The sequence below is a fragment of the Ambystoma mexicanum genome, chromosome 1p, assembly GCF_040938575.1.
Source record: "Ambystoma mexicanum isolate Mex_15411 chromosome 1p, UKY_AmexF1_1, whole genome shotgun sequence".
NCBI lineage: Eukaryota > Metazoa > Chordata > Amphibia > Caudata > Ambystomatidae > Ambystoma > Ambystoma mexicanum.
The window spans coordinates 1,177,120,169-1,177,139,320 of NC_090921.1; the positions used below are offsets into that span (position 1 = coordinate 1,177,120,169).

The 19,152-nt window shown below is 44.9% G+C and overlaps 1 protein-coding gene across 3 annotated transcripts in view; it reads left to right on the forward strand.

Moving 5' to 3' along the window:
* Nucleotides 1–7,401: 7,401 nt before the first annotated feature.
* LOC138451137 (TYRO protein tyrosine kinase-binding protein-like) overlaps nucleotides 7,402–19,152 on the forward strand; it is a 315,876-nt gene continuing 304,125 nt past the window's right edge. The window contains exon 1 of one of the 3 annotated variants that reach the window (XM_069604888.1): nucleotides 7,402–7,531. In XM_069604888.1, the coding sequence (XP_069460989.1) occupies nucleotides 7,429–7,531 (103 nt within the window). In that variant the 5' untranslated portion in view covers nucleotides 7,402–7,428. Of the gene's footprint in view, nucleotides 7,532–8,282; nucleotides 8,498–19,152 lie in introns of those variants that run through there. The other 2 variants (XM_069604886.1, XM_069604889.1) reach the window with 2 other exon arrangements.

The following is a 19,152-nucleotide window of genomic DNA, read 5'->3' on the forward strand; positions in this document are numbered from 1 at the left end:
CATTGTGCGGTCTGCCTCGCTCGTACTGTGCTCTCTAAGCTCTCTTGCTCCCCTTTTTATCCCTCTCGGGAAGGGAAAGGGCTGTCAGGTGTGTGTGATTCTGATAAATTGCCTGACTTTTGCCTGACCCTGGTATTGGGACAAGTCAGGTAAACGGCTCTGGTGTTAGTCCATTGTCTTTCATGTTGTACGAAAGTGTTCGTGTTGGAAAAGGGGGGGGGCAGTGTTTTTGAATGTCCTACGGAAGAGGATGGGGAAAAGGTGTTCAAGGAAGGGGGATACCACGTCTCACCCGTCAGTGTCCCACTCCCACTCCCCGAGGACACCCCATCCAGGTGATCCTCCCTCACTAGTCCACCCACAGGATCCAATAGCGATGGCCATGTCCTGGCCACCTGGACAACAGATCTCCGGAATTTAGCCAGGGTGACACCTGCAGGTTTCGCACAGCGGTTAAACAGGCATAGGGTGCACGCTTTAATCGGCCACTGAGTGACTACTGTATGTGTTTTATGTTGAAGGGAAAGTGTGAAAGGGATTTGTAGCTGGGCAATCACAAACAATGGAGGCTCTGCCAAAACTAGGGTGAGTTGGCAGTTAGTTGACAAGTTGTCCCACTGAGCTTGATCATAACCCTGGGGAGTGGCTTCCTCTGAGGGTTTGACAACTGAGAACTAGGTCTGCCTCCCATCACAGTCTTCAGCTACAACCCAAACAGACTTGTTTCTGGGACACTGAGACTGCTAGGATCCCTCACTGATTGTTTCAATGTGTCCCTCCTCAGCACACGAGGGAAGCGGCTACATCCCCCATGCACAGCCACCACCCACTCACACAAATACTAGAGCAGCGTCTTCTGATTCTAGAATAGGTCTCTGAAGTACAGGCAAGTCCCAGTTCGGTCCAGAACCTTGCTACGACCACCTCAGCAAGCTCTACCCCATGAGGCAGACGGGCGGCTGTAAGCCCGGTCTGCCTCAGGGCGTCCCTCTGTATCTGGTGGGAGATAGGGCACCGCTGCCACACTAGCTCAGGGAAGCCTTTCAGAAGTTACCCTGTACTGGTGTAGCAGCAACGTCCTATTTAAATGAAAAACTCCAAGCTGCTGTGTACGAGGAGAGCTTATCACTTAACTGGTGCGCCACTGCCACACAAGCAAGGGCATTCTTTCAAAGGCTGTCCCATTCTGGTGTAGCAGCAGTGCCCTATTGAAATGAAAAAAAAGTCCTGCTCCCGTGCTGGAGCACCCAGAAGAAGGGACATTTGTTTTTATGAGAAGCAAATCGTAATATATTTTTCAGTTTTTCAGGTGTGGGCTGCAGGGGCCACAGCTCTTCCATTGTTTAGAATGGTAGGTATGTGCAGTGCATGTAACAGACAAATCAGAGCAGACATATTAACCCTTTGTGCAATCTAACTGGGAATGGGAAATTAGGACCTGTAGGATACAAGTATATCTCTGTAACAGAGACAATAACACCCCTGGCTATATTACAGAGACACAACCTTACTTTTATCTCTTATTTGATTCATTTTTTATTTGACTTTTTATTTTAGTAGAATTATTTGAGTACTGATTACATTTGAATTTTTAAGTTTTGGCTCCATGAGGTGGTGGTTTAGTTCCCCTCTGCATGTGAGCCAAAATGAATGCCCTAAATGATGACTAGGAGATAAGGCGTCAGGTTCAGTCCTTACCTCTTTGCTTCTGGACTCCTTTGCTGGGAAGAGGTAAGGCCTGTCCTTTCAGGTAGCCACCATGCAATCCGATTACAGGATAACAGGTAAGCACTACGGCTACCCCGGGAGCCAGGTCCCAGGGGGGGAAAAACCTTTAGGGGGGAAAAAAACAAGGTGCTGAGAAGACGTTCCAGGTAAATTTGTTAGTCTGGGAATTTGTCTATACGGGAACCAGGAACAAGTAGAAAGCACAAGGTTGCAAGGCAAACTAGCGTTCCACAATACAAAACAATTGCAATGCGAGAAGCCTTCTGAATTACCTCTATTTATTTCCGGGTATCAGATGTTGCTGAGCACGTGAACGTGATGATGTCACCGTGTGGCAAGAGCGCCTGGGAGCCATCTTGGATCGGGACGCAATTTGAAAGCGTTTCCAAAATGAAACCTGATCAGATAAGCGCCAAGTAGGCGAAAGCATGACATAAGGGTTGGCAGAGGCAGATATAGAGTCTGGCTTTTGTTTGGCTGAACTGTCTTTTGTCTTGGTTATCTGCAGTTAAAAGGGTTTGCATTTGCATTATTCATATTACCAAGCGTTTTTTAGGATCAGACAGCAGGCGACCATTGCTAAACACAGTTGGCTATTGCTGACTTTCGCCAGCGTCCAAACCAACCACAGTTGCCTATCCCCAAGTCAATCATTGCCAACCATGGCCCACCATCCCCAATCATAGCTAACCATTGCCAAGCATCGTCAATCATGGTTAAGTCTTGCTGATCTTGGACAGCGATTGTGGACCATGGCCGACTATAGCCATCTGTTGAGCCAGTAAGGTTGTTCTGTGGGTTGAGTCCCCACCACAGAGATCTGAGGAACACCTCTAGACTGCACCTTTTATACTTTCAGGGTCTATCAAAGACCTTGAAGTTATATGAGGTTAATAGTCAAGGTGTATTATTGAAGTGGTAAGAGTGCATTTAGTTTATGGAGGGTATTTTGTCAAAGATTGTGTGAGAGAGACAGGTAGAGAGATAAAGACAAACACTTACCATTCCAGCACCCAATATGGCATCCAGAAAATCATCATGGAAGGGATAAACACGTTATAAATATAATCCCCACCTGTGGAACACCACCAATCACTGGGGCACCCTTGAACGGCATTAATAAGCATGCCAATTAATCTGTTTTTACATACTGCCTTCGCCTGCTGTATGCATCTCCTTCTTAACAAATGTATGATATACAAAGCCTATAAGATAGGTAGACTGGTAATATTGCTGTGGAGAGGATTAATACACTTGCTACCGTGATCTCCATGTGAGCAGGAGTAGGTACAATTTTTATTTTATTTATTTAAAATATTTTCATGGTGAAACATATTCTAATGAGGCCTCACAGCGTTGACAGCATTGGCAGCTTCTACTGCCGCAAGGTTGATGAAATAGGAACAGTTCCACTTTCTAAGAGTATCATCTGGTATGGAAGACTTTCCTAACCAGGGGATTTCACCGAGAACTGCACTAGAAGCAGCGAACATGCTTTAACAAGCTTGTGGCAGTGGGGTTTGAAAGGGAAGGCTTTATCAATCCTACTCACTGACAAATAATCCGGCAGGGCTTCTGTATTGATCTGCACAAAAGAGGAATACATCAGTACAGTACTCCACTCATGCACATCTTCTGAACTGAGGACGTTAGACCAAAGGACATGCAGGAGAGACGAGGTGGCACTTTGCAGCAGCACAACATCTCACTTATCTCCTGGCTCAAGGTCTGAGCCCAGGCCATTGTAAAAGGGAGGCAGCATAATACGTGCCTGCTGCAACCATGCACCAAAGCAGTATCCCACTTGTGTACGGAATTTAGGGCTTCTTACCTGCAGATGCTGTAAGGGGTGAGAAGCACAACCATGCATGCCTACTGTGTTGATGTTTCTGCACAGCCTACTGTGTTGCCCGCATCGCTCTGCCCCACGCCACAAGGGCACACTGTTCGTCATCGAGGAGGCGTTTGAGGGTCTCGCACGGCGCTGCACAGAAAAGCACAGAGCGGCAGGCAGAGAGGTTTCTCCCATGGGGCTCTCCTGCTTGTGGAGTGAACTACACTATGCACACCAGCCGGGTGTGATAGCAGCATAGGTACTTTATGAAGAATAATACTGTATCTTGTTAACAATAACAAGACTATGGGCCTCATTACGGGTCTGGCGGTAACTCTGCCGGTAAAACTGGCGGGTTGCCGCCAGACCCGACAAAAATGACCAGCACCTGATTTCCCGGTAACACCAAGGTATTACAAACCCGGTGGCCGGGAAGTCAGGCGCTGGTAATTCTGTTCGTCCCCATTCCCATTGAGTCCAATAGGAACTCAAGTCCTATTGAGTTCCTTGAGTCCTATTGAGTCCAATAGGACTCAATGGGAATGGGGACCAAGGAAGCAACGTCACCATTAATAACGGTTTTGGTGCTTCTGTGAAACTGTGCGGGCGGGACGGCACCTGCCCGCAGAGTCGTACTGTGCCGGTAAGGTAACAACAGTGCCGGTAGGCTTGCCGGCACCGCTGTTACCGGGCTGGCACAGTCGTAAGTCAACTTTATGTGTAGAAATGCTCATTTCTACACATATCTCTCAGGCATATTACCTCCATGTTCCTCTTCCTTGTCCCAGTACCTACTTTTAAGGTATCAGCCTCTTTGACAGAAACCCTTCAGGTGTCAGCATATGAGGAGGGTCACACAGCTTGCAGACTTAATTGCTGCTGTAAACAGGCTACTGGTGTAATAAAAATGCTGAAGCCAGGTCTGCATTCAGCCACTTAATTTATAAGCACTCTGTGTTTATTTCATTGAAGTGCTGTTAAGCACAAGCATTGGCAAAGCCAACAGTTTTGGCTTGTGTATAATATTAGGAACTTGCCGGGCACTGCTTAGATGCCCAGGTACTGCCACCATTTTGCACCTGCAACTACCAATGTGCAGTTAATACCAATATGTCTGTGCCTGACAAGTGCCTTTGCCATGCCTACAAAAAAGCCCAAACTGTTCGCATTGCTAATGCTTGTTGTATCAGTGTGCTCCGTATTGTAGATGTTCCTGTTGCTGTCTGTCACAAACACACCTTGTACCCACCGACTTTCCTTATGTATTGCTGTTTGTGGTTGTTTTTATTAGTGCCTCTTTGATGGAAAATTCTATTTGAAAGGTTGCATTTTTTGATTTATGTAAGGAATCTGGTATATGATGAGTATGTATCACTTTGTTGAAATTACTGTTCACGCTCTTTCTTGAATATAACATTTTGACAAAAAAAGTGTAGAACCTAATGGAGGAAGTCTTATGTGGTGTTTTAAAGCCCTTCAATCAGGAGGATGGGTGAAATGAACAAGGGCGGTTCATGAACTCATAGATGTGGCACCAGGGACTGTAAAGCTTCATATCTTGATCGGCTGGAGAACACCTGGACACAGTGGCGTACCTGACTGGGACTTTCGTCTGTGGGCCACCTCTCCTGTTCGGCACCTCAATGAAGGTACCCAAACGGGAAAGTGTCCCCCTGGCAGGACAATGTGTGCTGAGTAATTCCTGCTCAGCACAGTAATTGTCCTGGCAGCAGGACACCTTACCCTTTCCGAAGCCTCTGCCAGGATAATGTCCCAAGGAGCTCCAGGCAGCAGCAGAGGGGCTCGCAAGTTGCTCTGTGTCAACAGAGCATTTCAATGTGAGCCATTAGGCACTGATGGGACGGAGGGGGTACTATTAGCAGGGACTTTTGTCCCTTTAGAAATGTGCATGGGAGGGAGTGATCAGGTGTAAGACGGTTGCATAATGCTGCAGGCTTTATGAAATAATGAGCATTGCTTTACCCAACGGGGGGTTTGTTAGGCTCACATTAATGTGCATGATACTATTGTGACTTTGCATGCAGGATGGGGACAATAAAACTAAATCCATCCTCTTATTCCTCAACATATTTATATAATGGTGTATAGTTATAGTTAATAATGAAAGGGTAGTTTCTTATGTAATGTGCTTTGCTTCCAAGGCATTGCTATAAATAAAGTATTATTTAAGCAGATGAAATGCAAAGGGAAACATTAATAAATATCTATATAAACTAAAACTGTGAAGATGTGCTCAGTTGCTTAAATTGTCCACATCCCAGTTTCACCATTTAACCAAAGTGTGTGATCCTGGGCAGACCATGTAATCAGACTGCGTCTTATTTGCAGCTCTGTAAGTGATTCACTTCAAAGCTTTAATATATCATGCTGTTATTAAAAAAAAAGCCTGACTTGCTCCATATATAACAGTGCAATTTAGGTATTTTGCACCACAAAATTATTTGCCACTTGGCTTACTTATAACAACTTATTCTAAAGTCACTTGCATTCTGCCTCCACGTATCAAAGACTGATGATGCTCCTTGCGATTTGCTTTCTGTGAAGTAATTTCTGTTGGTGCATTCCATATGCAAATTAGTTGCATATGCATTGCTCTCAACCATTTATGTCGCAAAAGCGGGTGAAAACACCCGATTTTACTTTTGGCGGGTGAGAGGCCCATTGAAATGAATGGGCGTGCATGAGGTTTGGCGGGTGAGTCCGCTGTTTACAAGGCGGGTGACACCCGCCAAAAGCGTGTGAGTTGGGAGCTATGCATATGGATGTATGTATTTTGCCCCAGAGCGCCTGGACAGATCTTTAATAGATGAGTTCCCTGCATCTGTATTTATTCTGCCATTTTTTTTTGTTGTGTTAAAATGCGAGATGCCACTAGTAATGTTACCAAAAAAATTGATTGGGCAGGGGTGGGTGGTTTGTGGGCGCGAATGAGACAACCTGGAAATGCGTCAACTGCATTTGAGCAGAAAGTAGTAGGCGTTTCACCGTGGCTGTCCCCCTCACCACATCTTGCAATGCTGAATACTCCACTTACAGGATAATATAGGGAGGCTTTTCATAAGATGTAACTGTCTTGTTATTACCACAAAGCACAGCTCGACATTTCATGAACTGTAACGAGTCATTAATTGCTTCAGTCGAAGCCTCGTATTTTAATGACAAGTTAAAGTTTATGCAATGCCGAGCTTCGTTCCGTTGTGGGTATGGATTAATCACGGTTTGTTATTCTGAGAGAAAGGTTTACATCAGCGGCTTCCTCAAAGACAGCCTCTCTTTTTAATGCAAAGCTTTCTCTCAGAATGAACAGTGTTTTATCTATTCAGCAACGGAGCCAGCTCGCTCTGTGCTCTACTGCTTTTGTCTGTGTCAGCTCGGAAGAGGGCCAGTGCTCAGGCTCACAGAGGTGGTGCTAAGGTTTAATGCAGCCAATCAGCGATCAGCCGAAGACCAGGGGATACCAGATCGATATGGGATACCAAATATTACAGAACAGCGGCACTTCAACTGCTCTGTGGTACGCATGCTCATCCCCTAAACTGTGGAAGAGGGTGCTTTTGTGAAGTGTAAACACAGCGGTCTGCCGCCTCGAAAACCTAACCAAAGTTCATTTTTTATTTTTTGCATGCTGCAGGTTGGCACTAACCAGGGCTTTGAAGTACTATGGTGATAAGAGCGAAAACGGGGCTTCACAGGGCCCAGGTAATTTCCCAAGAGAGTGCTAGTGGCCCCTTTCCCTGCCACGTCACTGCTCACTTGGCTTGGAAAGGGCCATTAGCATTCCAAAGCCCCTCATTTATACTGCACAGTACATGCCTGCATCACATACACCAGAAACAGCGCAATGCATGCACGCTTGCACATGGTATCCAGAAGATGCTTGTGTGAAACAGTTCTGTGATGTGAAGACACGCAGGGCAATACGCAGAGATGTCTGCTTGTCTTATGCAGGTAAGATATGTTCATGCGTCACGGTATTGTAATTGTTTACAGACTCCTTGATTTCGGGAATAAGGGGCGTTTCAGGTGAATGATGAAAACAAGGAAATGGGGCAATGGTCAAAGTGTATGAAAAGAAGTAATGGAACTATGTTCCCTGCTGGCCTGCCCCTGCTCCCCGCAAACCCCATCACCATGCGCAATCCAAACCCCCAAACAAATACACCTGCTGAGTGCATTGAAGTGCAAGTTAAACTACTTCCTACGCATTTATTTTTAAAGGTAAACCATTCAGGAACGGGTTCTTTCAAAAATAAAAGTATAGGAACAGTAAACACAAATTTCAAAAACAAAGTAGAGGAGCAACGCTCCCAACCGCTCCTGCCCAATTCGAGCACTGAAATGCAGTGTTTTGTAAAAAGGGGGACGAGCATGGGTACAAACTTAACCTGAGGGTGCCAGCACCCGGGGTAGGACACCCATCATGAAAGGACTGGGACTGGGAAGAGCAGGATCGGGAGTAATGAAGATTGCTGATAAGTAAGTGCTTGCCGCAGCTCCTGTGGTTTTTAAAGTATGTTAATCAGTTGTGTTAAGGTGTGTTCGTGTTGCGGCATCCTATGGCTACTGGTTTGCCGCCCCCTCCTGCGAGGGGCAGAAGTGGAATTTCGTGGTCAGGGTGTGTCAGTACGTGTCCTGTGCTCGTGAGCATCTCTCTGTGCAAAGCGTTTCTCGGTCATTGAGTAACCTCCCCTCTGGCTGCTGGACAGAGGTGACATCAGCAGACTTCACTTCCTCAGTTTGTGCCCTCAGCCCAAGTCCCCGCACACAGGCGTTGCGAGGGTGGACGGTGCCTCGCCTGTACGCTTCGCACAGTCTGGCCCTGTCCCGTGTACCGCGTGGAACTCTCCCGAGGAACCATGGCTGGCCGTGAACACGCAGCACTGCCCCGCCTGCTCTGCCTGCTGTGGGTGTTGGGTAAGTGCCTGTACTGCTTTCCATCTCGCCCTTACCCCTTCCCTGGATACACGCCTTGTAACTTTTCACAGGCCCCGCTTTGTCACCGCATGCGTCATCCCACTAGCCAATCACAAACATGTAAAGTAAGTTTGCAGACCCACATGTATATGCACAAAGTTAGTGATAACCAGTGCAATTTTCCCAGAAGCGCTTTAAATGGAAAAAAGGGAAGTTCATGTACTCACTAATTTAGGCTTTAAGTGGGCTAGGTAGGCTCAACCCCGAAAGGCTCTTAAAATTGCCCTTACGGTGCGCAGCCGAGGCTCATTGGCCCAGGCTAATTCGTTCTGCAGTTGTCCCACTTTCTATGTGTGTCCCACTCTTTGTATCTCATGCTCTGTTGGTGTTCATTTGCATCGGTCTCTCTCCCCACACTCCCACTTCGGTCAAGGTCTCACACCGTCTTTAACACTTTGTGTAAATCCGTATTTTATTCTGAGCCTGGGCATTGGAAGCATGGCATGCTAAAACATCAAGCAACATCACCGTATAATCGTTTACTGTTAAGTCACTAACTTGAAATTCGATCCCGTCAACCTAACGCACCATACTCTCAAAGGCCCTCATCAATCACAGGCGGATTTTGGCTTGTTTCGACAACAGTATTGTGGTGTACAAAAGTTGCCAGTCCTTTAGAAAGCCCCTTATTTACAGCGAAGACGCAGTGAGATGAAATAATTTGCCAAGGATCACACGGTTTGATTAAGCAATGAAGCTGGGATTCATTCACACAAACTTCCAGTTTGTTGCTAGGCATCATGCTAAGAAACTTTGAATATCCATATTAAAGATAACATTCTTTTTGTAGAAATCTTGCCTACAAAGTAAGCTGTTAAAAGGGGACGTTTTATTATTGCTCGATTTCGTGTTTCATAATAAGGGACACACTTGGTAGATAACTGTAGCTATGTGGGGATTTTCAGCCCGACAGGTTCTATCACAATTCCAATTACTTAAACATGTACATTTGGGAAAAGGCACTGCTAATAACAAAGAACCGTTTCCCAAACAAATAATTCCATACTCTACGCGAAAAGTCCCAAGGGACCCAGTGGGTAACAAAAAGACCAATTATTGAAAGGTAGTACCTAGTGCAGCAGCTCAGATACTGCAAGTTTTATACTCTCCTTTTCTTATGCAGAGTGGAACCTGAAAGAGACATTATAGGCACTGCAGGAGGATGCTTTTCCCAGCACATGGCGCCCGAGTTTAGTCCTTCGTCGAGGTTTAGTTAAACGGAAGTATTTCATGTTCACTTAATAGTGGAAGCAATGGTCCTGGGCTCATCAGACTGATTGCAGAAACAGTCAAAGCCTCACATACTGTCCACACGTTGTCTACATTGGAATTTATGTCGTGCGCTTTACAGTCTTCTTACTGTTAGGGTGAGTATTTTGAACAATGAAACGAGCAGAGTCCAACTTCCATTTCTGGCTCAAAATGGTTTCTTGCTGAATCACTATCACAGACAGGCGGCATTCTTAGGATCCGAAAAATGCTCCTTGCTCCTACGCAAATTTCCAGGCTTGGGTTCCATGAAGAGATACTGTATTGTGTGACCTGTCCTGGAGCCGTGCCCCAAGGAATAGAGGGTTCTCAGAGTACATTTTTTCCATTTCCAGTACTGGTACCAGTAGTCTCCTTCAAGCTCTGAGATGTGCAGGCACTCATATTGCAAAAAATACGAAGTGCCGGTTAGGACCCATCCATTTAAAGTACTGCTCACAAGCACAAAGAAATGAACAGAAAAGCAGAAAGAAAAACACACGTTCATCAGACAGAATCGGTGCGACGTGAGAAACGGCACAGAGAAGGTGTCATCACACGTGCACACACTGATAGGTTTATTATAGACTAACACGATCACTTTGATCAGCTTTTTAATTGCACCCAGTGGAGCGTCCCAGATAGGATCGGGGTGTTTCCCTGGTTTCCTTACCATTAGTCACCCCCTCACCCCCCTTCAAAAAACGCACTAGGGTCACCTGCATGCAATGGTGATCATTAGGGCAGCCTCATAACATGGCATTGCTGGACTTAGTAATACAAAGGAACAGGTCAAATCCATGGGCATTCCAGCCTCTACACCCGCATGGCATGTGATGCGTCGGAGATGCTGGCGGATTCTCTGCACGGAGCTGTGAACGTGTGTAGATTGCATTTCCTGCTCCGTGCCCCACTCTATCCTGGGTACCCGAATGAAAATGACACTGAGGCCGAAAACATCCACAGAGCTGCTCTCTGCAGGTGTCCAGTGATTCTATCGAACACATCACAGAGAATGATTTTTAACGAAACAAAAAAATTGACAAATCATCAATTAAACAAATATATATATAAATATGGGGTTTAAGCCGGTGGGAAGGGGAATGTGGTGGGGTTAAAAGCATAGGGAAACAGTTTTTGGGGGGAGTCCCCAAAAAAAAAAAAAATAGCATTCAATGTTTGTTCGTTGTAATTGTTATGTTATAAAATACCTCTCTGAAAATGATTTCGGTAAAATCACATAGAACCCTCTCTGCCTGTTGCACAGCTGCTGCGACGTTTACCAGGCAGATCAAAATGAATAGGCGCAGTAAACGCGACAGTGAAAGCGTTCTCTATAGTTACATAGTAACGGCAGAACATGGGCCGCCAGCAGCAATACACACTGCCCGCAGCATGGAAGTGAACGGAGGATAGCACACGGGCCCCGTGCTGGTCTTGGAAGCAAGAGCACGACCACGCAGAGCAACCGAGGTTTGAATCCCGCAACCGCTCTTAGAAACCGTACTCAGGTATGGGATTAGACGCATTATAAAAAAAAAACAATAAAATAAATAACTATGTGGATAGCTGGGTAGCATCAGGTTAGTTTTCACCCTCTCACACAGTGCAGGAATGTACCATAAACACACAGCTGGTACAAGGCTAGAAGGAGTCCGTGATGTGAAGAAATGTGCGTGGGCAGCAGCAGGGCCGAGCTTCCCTCACATTTAGATGTTGCAGCACAAGTAACCTGAGTGCTTCCTTTGTACACAGAGAGCAGAGGCAGCAAAGCGGAAGCAATCAGAGCTTTCCCGCAGTCACTGCGAGTGTAGTGATCAGGCTTCAGAAGTGTATGGCAGGTCAGAGGCAGCTGTCCTCATACACAGGAAAGACAGTGGGCCTGATTATACGTTGGTGGTCTGGAAATAAAGTGCCGGCAATAGCGAGTACCAGCACTTTTCCAGACCAGCCAACTATGAGTTTGCTGGTAGGGTGCAGGATTTACCTCCATCTAAGAGCTGGAGGTATATCCACCAGACTACCAGCAAAAAACTGCTGATATTACCGGCCCGGTAATACCAGTACCAGTAATACAGGTAAATCCCCCTCCATGGAATCCTGTGGAACTCCATGGAATGGCGTTTAACAGCAGGTCGACCACTTGGAATCTGCCGGTAATTCTGGCAGACCAAGTGGTGGAAACGGCAGTACAGTTTGCTGGCACTGGCAAACTTATAATGAGGGCCCTTGGGCATGCAGACTTTTCCCGAACATGCTGTCTAGTGCACCATGGGCAGTGTCAGAGCGAGTTTCCCTATCTTTAGAAGTATCAAGTATGGGAGGCGCTGCAATAGTGTTAGCTCTCCTCACCAGTGGTAGAAGTGTACCGAAAAAAGTAGTGCAACTGTGGTCTTAGCTGGGGAGAGGGGAGGCAGAAGCCTAGTGTAACATGTGACTAGATATTGCGGCTGGTGCTTTGAAATATTCTAAGTGACTAGTAACTAATGCTCCTATTTCAACTTAACACTTGCACAAGGACATGAATTGACAAATCCTCCATATAGAATGGTGAAAATGGCCATACAAAGTAGCGGAATGGTAAACAGAAAAAAAATGAAGTAGTGGAACGCCGCTCCCAACCGTTCCCGCTCACTGCGACTACTGCTCCCCACCCACTAAACAGGTCCAGTTGCACTGCCGTGTAACTACTTTTATCTCTCTCTCTTTCTCCCTCTGTTTATAGCTCTGCCCCTCTATCATTGAGGATCTCAAGCAATAGCTCTCTGTTTCGCACGCTCGCCCACGCACACATATTCCAGTATACTCAGTAAATGTTGGTACTTGTATAGTGTGACTCTGCCCAGTGGTCGAAGTGTACGAAAAGAAGTAGTGGAACTATGCTCCCTCCTGGCGCGCCCCAGCACCCCACAAACACCACTGCCACGCCCCTTCATACGCGCACTACAAACCCCATACCTGGGACCACCCTTTCCTCCATTTCACCCCCACTGCTGTGTAAAGGCTGAAAGAAATACAGTGAAAGAAAGTGCCAAATGCATTTTAAACGACGCCCATTACCTTTATTCTTTGTCCACCACAGCATGCAGTTTCACGCACCCTCCTCTTTCTAATCACCCACCATTCGCATCTCTTAAGGGGGCATGCTAAAGATTAAAGCCACCCCTCCCACCTACCCATTAACTGCATGTACAGCTGTGCCTGCAGTATTCTCACATTAAATTGCTTGAATACAAAAGAAGCATTCTGATTACTGTAGGAGCAGGGTATGATGGGGCTTGGGAATGGGCTTTGTCACAAGCAGGCCACTGAAAAGATAACAGCCGCCCAGAATTTCTACAATAGCTCACCATAATGTGAGGATGGAGCTGATCCAACAGGTCCCCGGTTCAAATCCCCAGTAAGGGGCACGCAAATTACAAATGTGCCTGCTGTTTAAGGGACCATTGGACCTCTGGCAGTGTGACCCCTGATTAAGTGCAAGTTTCAACTTCTTCGTACACCTTTATTTGAAAACGAAACCATTCCGAAATGGTTTCTTTTTAAAATAAAAGTATAGGAACTGTAAAACGTAATAAAAAAAGCACCGCGGCCAACCTCTCCTGCCCACTTCGAGCCCAGACTCTACCAAGCTCTTCATCACCTTTAAACAATGAACACATGTAGTGTAGATGTAACTGAAACTGAAGGCGTTTGCTGTTATCCTAGTATTACTGCATGTCTCAATGTCTTGCAGTATGTAATTGAGAATCTGTATTCCACAGACCATTGCTGCTCAGCGCCAATATCACCAGTTATTCCGTTTCAGAGCTAACTATTACCATCATTATTGCCCACAATGTGGCACTCAATGTATTAACATCAGGAGATTGCGTGGGGGTAAACTCATGATGCATGGCATTGACTTGTTCCCAAGATGAGGGTGTTGTGCTTGAGCTATCCTCAAGCAAAATCCAAATGTATGGAAACCTTCATTATTACAGAGGAAAGAAAAATGGTTATTTGACCGGTATGACAAAGAACGAAATGAGGCCTGCCCTACAGTCATAAAGTCGTTGACTACTCTGCCCATGATGTGGGACTCTACGCTGGGTGGATGCTGGGGAAAATCTTTTACATGGAAGGGTTCTACAGGCAGGTGAGCATCGTCCTTCCCCCTGTGCTCACACACAGTGGAAGTCACGTGGTCAGGTCACAGTGGCTTGCAAAATGGAGTGGTGTCAACAGATCTGGCACAGAGAAGGATTAGAGTGCCAGGCCCTTCTTTTGGTCACCTAGAGAATCAGGTGCACTGATGTAACACAAAATACGGGGGTCCCCCTGCAAGCCATGCTCAGCCCCCCCCCAACCTCCGCAACAGAGCATTGGCCACGCCACATTCTGAGACGGCCTGGGCCACTATGCATGTGCAATGCCCACAATGATCATTCTGCTGCAGCTGTACAGTCTGAGGTGAAAGATGTGTGTATGTTTTTAATCAAACATAAAAAATCTTTCACCTAGCATAGAAAGAAGAGGGCGAGCCCTGGCCATGGCACCCAAATATACCAGCCAACTCTGTGTGTGGCCAGTTATATAATGTGCAGTCATGATATGACTAGAAAACATGTGCATGCTGGATCTGCCAGTATATACTAGTATGCCCATGTGCGAACATACTCCTGTTGGCTTTGCCCTTAATGCCAGTAGAAAATGTATGCACTAATGCTTCCCTCCCCACCATGTGAGAACACACTTCATGTTGACTCTGCCCTTACCAGCAGTACGCATTTCAATGCCACAGTAAGGAAACATAATCTCCTGGCTGCCTGCATAAATTCCCCTCCCTCCATGTAATAACAATCATGTTGACTTTGTCCTTAACACCAGTTGGGGCTCCAACATTCGTGTGTTTGGAGGTCTATATGGTCTGACTTTTGAAACTAGCCAGGCAGCAGCCTCCTCCTCCTCCTGTTAGGGCTGCTGGCATGGCATACCAGTCTGCCCCTGACGTGCTGTAGTTGCTCCTTTAATCTCCAATGCTCTGACAGCATTGGTGAAGCTGCCCACACCTTTTGGATGACCCTGAATGACCCTTTAAGGCATACGAAGACCCAAACTGTGCCCGCCATTGACGGGCCGCACCCGCCACAACGGTCCTATTCAGGGCATGGTGTAGAAGTTGACGTCAATGAGTGCTTCTCAAGGGATCCCATGGGCGTCATGCGAGATCTGTTAGGGGGCGCAGGTGCGACCCCTAGCTCCTTCTTCAGTACCCCTGGCTCTGTCCCTGTGACCCCCTACTTCAGATAGAGGTCGAAGGAGATGTCTCAAGAAGAGAAGGCACGCACTTCTCATGCTGGGCTGCTGGGTTGTTTTAGAGCTTGTAATATGTTTTGCTTTCATTTATTTGGTGTTTGGCTAACGTGTTAATAGAATGCTCTTGCACTAGAAATCAACCAGTCCTGCTGAATGACCCCATGATCACATTTAATAATCCCTCGTCCAAAGGCACAGTAATAGCTTTTGAACAAACCGTACTAAGCCTCCCATTTATGCAATGGCAGTACAGGTTTTCCTGATGTTTTTAATCAACAATTGCCCAGAGCTTCCAATGTCACATTTAAAAGATATCTGGCTTTTAATGTAAACATCAATCCCGTGTCATGGAGAAAATATCTCGCGACTAGAAGGGATCTGACAGTACATCTATGTTTTTTACAGATACATATTTACTTCTGTCTACATGCTCCTTTTCATTTGGGAATGGCTGTTCCAGTCCTGTTTTTGCATTCTGGGACTTGTAGCTCTTGATTTATAAGAGTAAAAGAAAAACTGCAAGCCCCAGAAGGACACAAATGTGACTGAATGAGCAGTTCCCAAATTACATGCATAAATGCAATTGCGCATTTCAGAGCCAGGCTGTACTCCACTATTGCAGCGCCACAAGGCCTGGTTGCCACATAGTGTAAAAAGAGTACAGTGCAACAACAGAATATTTACATGCAAAGGACAACTTTCAAACAGCAAAGTACCTTACTGTAGACCTCTACCATACAGCGGTTCCTGCAGGCGTCCATACTGAACTTGAACTTTGAAAAGCACTTTGAAATCACACCATTTTCCTTCAGATTGCAAGAGGTGTAGACATGTTACCCTTGGGTAGGTGCTTTGCGCGGCAGCGTGTAGATGGTGTTGAAGAGGCCTTTGGAGGTGGTGTTAGGGGCAGAGAGGTCATGATGATGGCACCTGAACATGCAGGCCCACACAAGACCACACGCTGCACATGATGGCTATACATGCACTTGAAGCGACACGTACCAAATATTAGCACCACTTACTCATGTGAGGTTTTCGTTTGAGGATAGTAAATATGGACGGTATATAAAACATTAACTGGCATTAGATTGTGTGTCCAAGTCATTAAGACTGTGCTTAACATATGGTGGCATCACCTGGACACATGAGGTTGTCCTGTTGCATAGTTTTACCACGTGGTGCTAGAACCTGAACACGATCACATTACTCACAATAAGAGACTACGCTCCCCCTGTTATGGCCTCACCACGAGACACTGTTTAACATATAAAGATTATTCCTGGTGTGTGAAGCTATAACTGACATTAGGTGGAAGTAACAAGCCATCAAAGGCTGTACTTGCAGATAAAGGCAGTGCCCTGGGCCAACGCTGCTTCTACTGCGTGCACCTCTTTCCTATCAAGATGTAAAGTGCTTTGTACCTATCTCTTTCTTCATTTAATTTATCAAACTCAGGCATATTGTTTGTACCTGCAATGCTACTTCCTGTGATGCCACCAGGGTAAAGGGGTGTGTGATGTCACATCCTGTGAAGTCATCGAGTGAGTGATGTCACATCCACTACCCCCGGCTTTTTAGTGAATTACTGTCCGAGATGGCTCCCATGCTTTTATTCTAGAGGGAGCACTCCAGGGGGCAAGCTACAGTCCCTGACTGATCACACCCCCTTCTCTGCGGCTATGCAGAGTCATGTTAACCCTCCACGTTTTCTTAGCATGTCACCCACAAGGGGTGAAAAAGCCACCACAAAACAGCATGTCTGGCATGTGATTCTTTGCGTGACCGTCTGCTTCCAAAGTGAGTAGACATGTAAAGTAGGACACCCCCTTCTCAATGGTATCACCCATGCATTGCCTAACACCAAAGGTACAGCGCAAATGGATGCATGCACTAATGCAGAACAAATGTCTCTCTATTATGGGGCCGGATCTATAACCTCTTCTTTTCCCCACCCCAGTATTCTTGAGTCGACCAAGGTCTTCCACCCATTTTTGTGAAATCACGAAGGGGGCAGGAGGGATGGTCGCAAAATGTAGGAGCTAGACACGAGGTCTAGAATGTAGATTTGATTGAATTTTTATTTCATTAACGAGGAAAGGGAAGCAATGCTGTAACATAATGTGTATCTGTCCCCGGAAACCAGTGACAAAGCCAACGCTTTACCATGACCTGGTTCCTTTTTTCCAAACCACAGAACGAGAAGCACAGACCTGCATTTCGGTCAATGCAAAACTGACTGCAGAACAGACCACACACTTTAGACAGAAACGTCCAGATCTGGAAACATTCTAAATATATTTGCTGTAGCTATCTCACACTTGCCGACTCCATTTCCATTTCAATTTTATATTCTCATGTTTGTGTGACCCTAGCGTGAATGCCAATATTTTGCTCTCCAAATAAAATCTTCTTCGCTGAACCCAACCCTTCAGAATATGTAACTAAGTAATCCCTACCAAATGTGATTCAATCTATGTTTAAGCTAGAAACCAATGGTGTACAACATTTTAGAGTTGAATCAGCCCCAGAATAAAGAAGTCATGTGTGAACCCAATGGAATTCTCTGATACCAACACTTTAGTTTCAGTGAAAAGTACGTGAATTGTACTTTTGTCTAATGTATTCTAAGAATGTTTTTTTCTTGTTGAAACTGGTAAGTGTTGAACCTTTCTGATATTCTAAAATGTCTAACATTTGATGATATCTACAGAAAAATATCACTGTTCTAATGCCTCCAACATGACCATCCTACCTCAGAACCTGGGACAAGTTGGCTATTTTTAACCCGCAGTCTGTTTCATTTAAAATAATCAATCAAGAAATATCAGGTGGTCCCCTAACTTTTAATACCTAGGAAGTCACCCACAAAATTCCACATAAATACAGGCAGCTTATCTTCAGAAAAGGAACGCAACCTGCCTGCTATTTTATCACACATTTTTACATTCACAATACACACAAACATCCATACATATAAAAGAAAATCTAAATAACTATTCTAGACAATTTATTTGACTAGCATGGTTATTTAGATGGGTTTTTAGTAATGAAAGTCATTACAACATATTTTAGACATTCATTATGAAACTGGAACAGTTTGTCTTTTAGGCATTATGCTATAATTTAAGTCGAATCAACATACTTTTTCATATGAAACACACAATGCACTGTCACTTTAATGAGGAATTCATGTTCTAATAAGCATGTCATGACAATGTATCTGACTCAAATTAAAAAATCTGTATGAATTCTGCCATAATGTAACATTTTACATATGTGGTTTTCGTTACATTGCTGTGTATTGAAATTTGCACATTGCACATCTGAATATGTTTCATTGTTGCTCCTTGACTATCAATATGGTACCATTATTCCATTATTATTATCCCTAGAACACAGTGTTTTTAGAAACATTCAATTGAATAGAATTTATGGTTTCTAAAAATGTTTTCAATCTTTTTTATTCATATTAATGAATGCAGTGTCATTGATGGGTCTAATAGAATTTCAACATGGCTGCCCAAAAGAACGAAATCAAAAAAGCTACATAGATGGTGTAATGTTTTAAGGGAAGGCAAGAGGTACCCTCTGTCTCATGGGGATAGGAAAGCACTACATTTACTGGGTGTGCATTTGAGCAATTTCATATGTGAACAAGCCACCAGGGAGAGGGCAAAATGCATTGTTTTGGCACTTCTTTCTTAAAGCTTAATAGAAACAGATTTATTTTTAAACTTTTCCTGAACAATTTTTGCTCCCGGGAGTGACGCCAAACTTTCTCTAGGTTTCAAAATATATATCTTGCATTTGCGATAACACAAGACATAGTTAAGGTTATAGCAAAGTCTCTATGGCGTTTCAGAAAATTACTTTTTTAAATAACTTATGAACACTTGTATTAAAACATTTGATTTTGAGGCAGCAGCCGGTGCATACACAATTTCAGATTTCTACATTAGCAGCTTCCAAATGTAAAAAATGTTTACTTTTGTATAGCTTTTAATATTGGGGTTTCCATAGGGAAAACTATTTTTTTTGGGCCAAATATC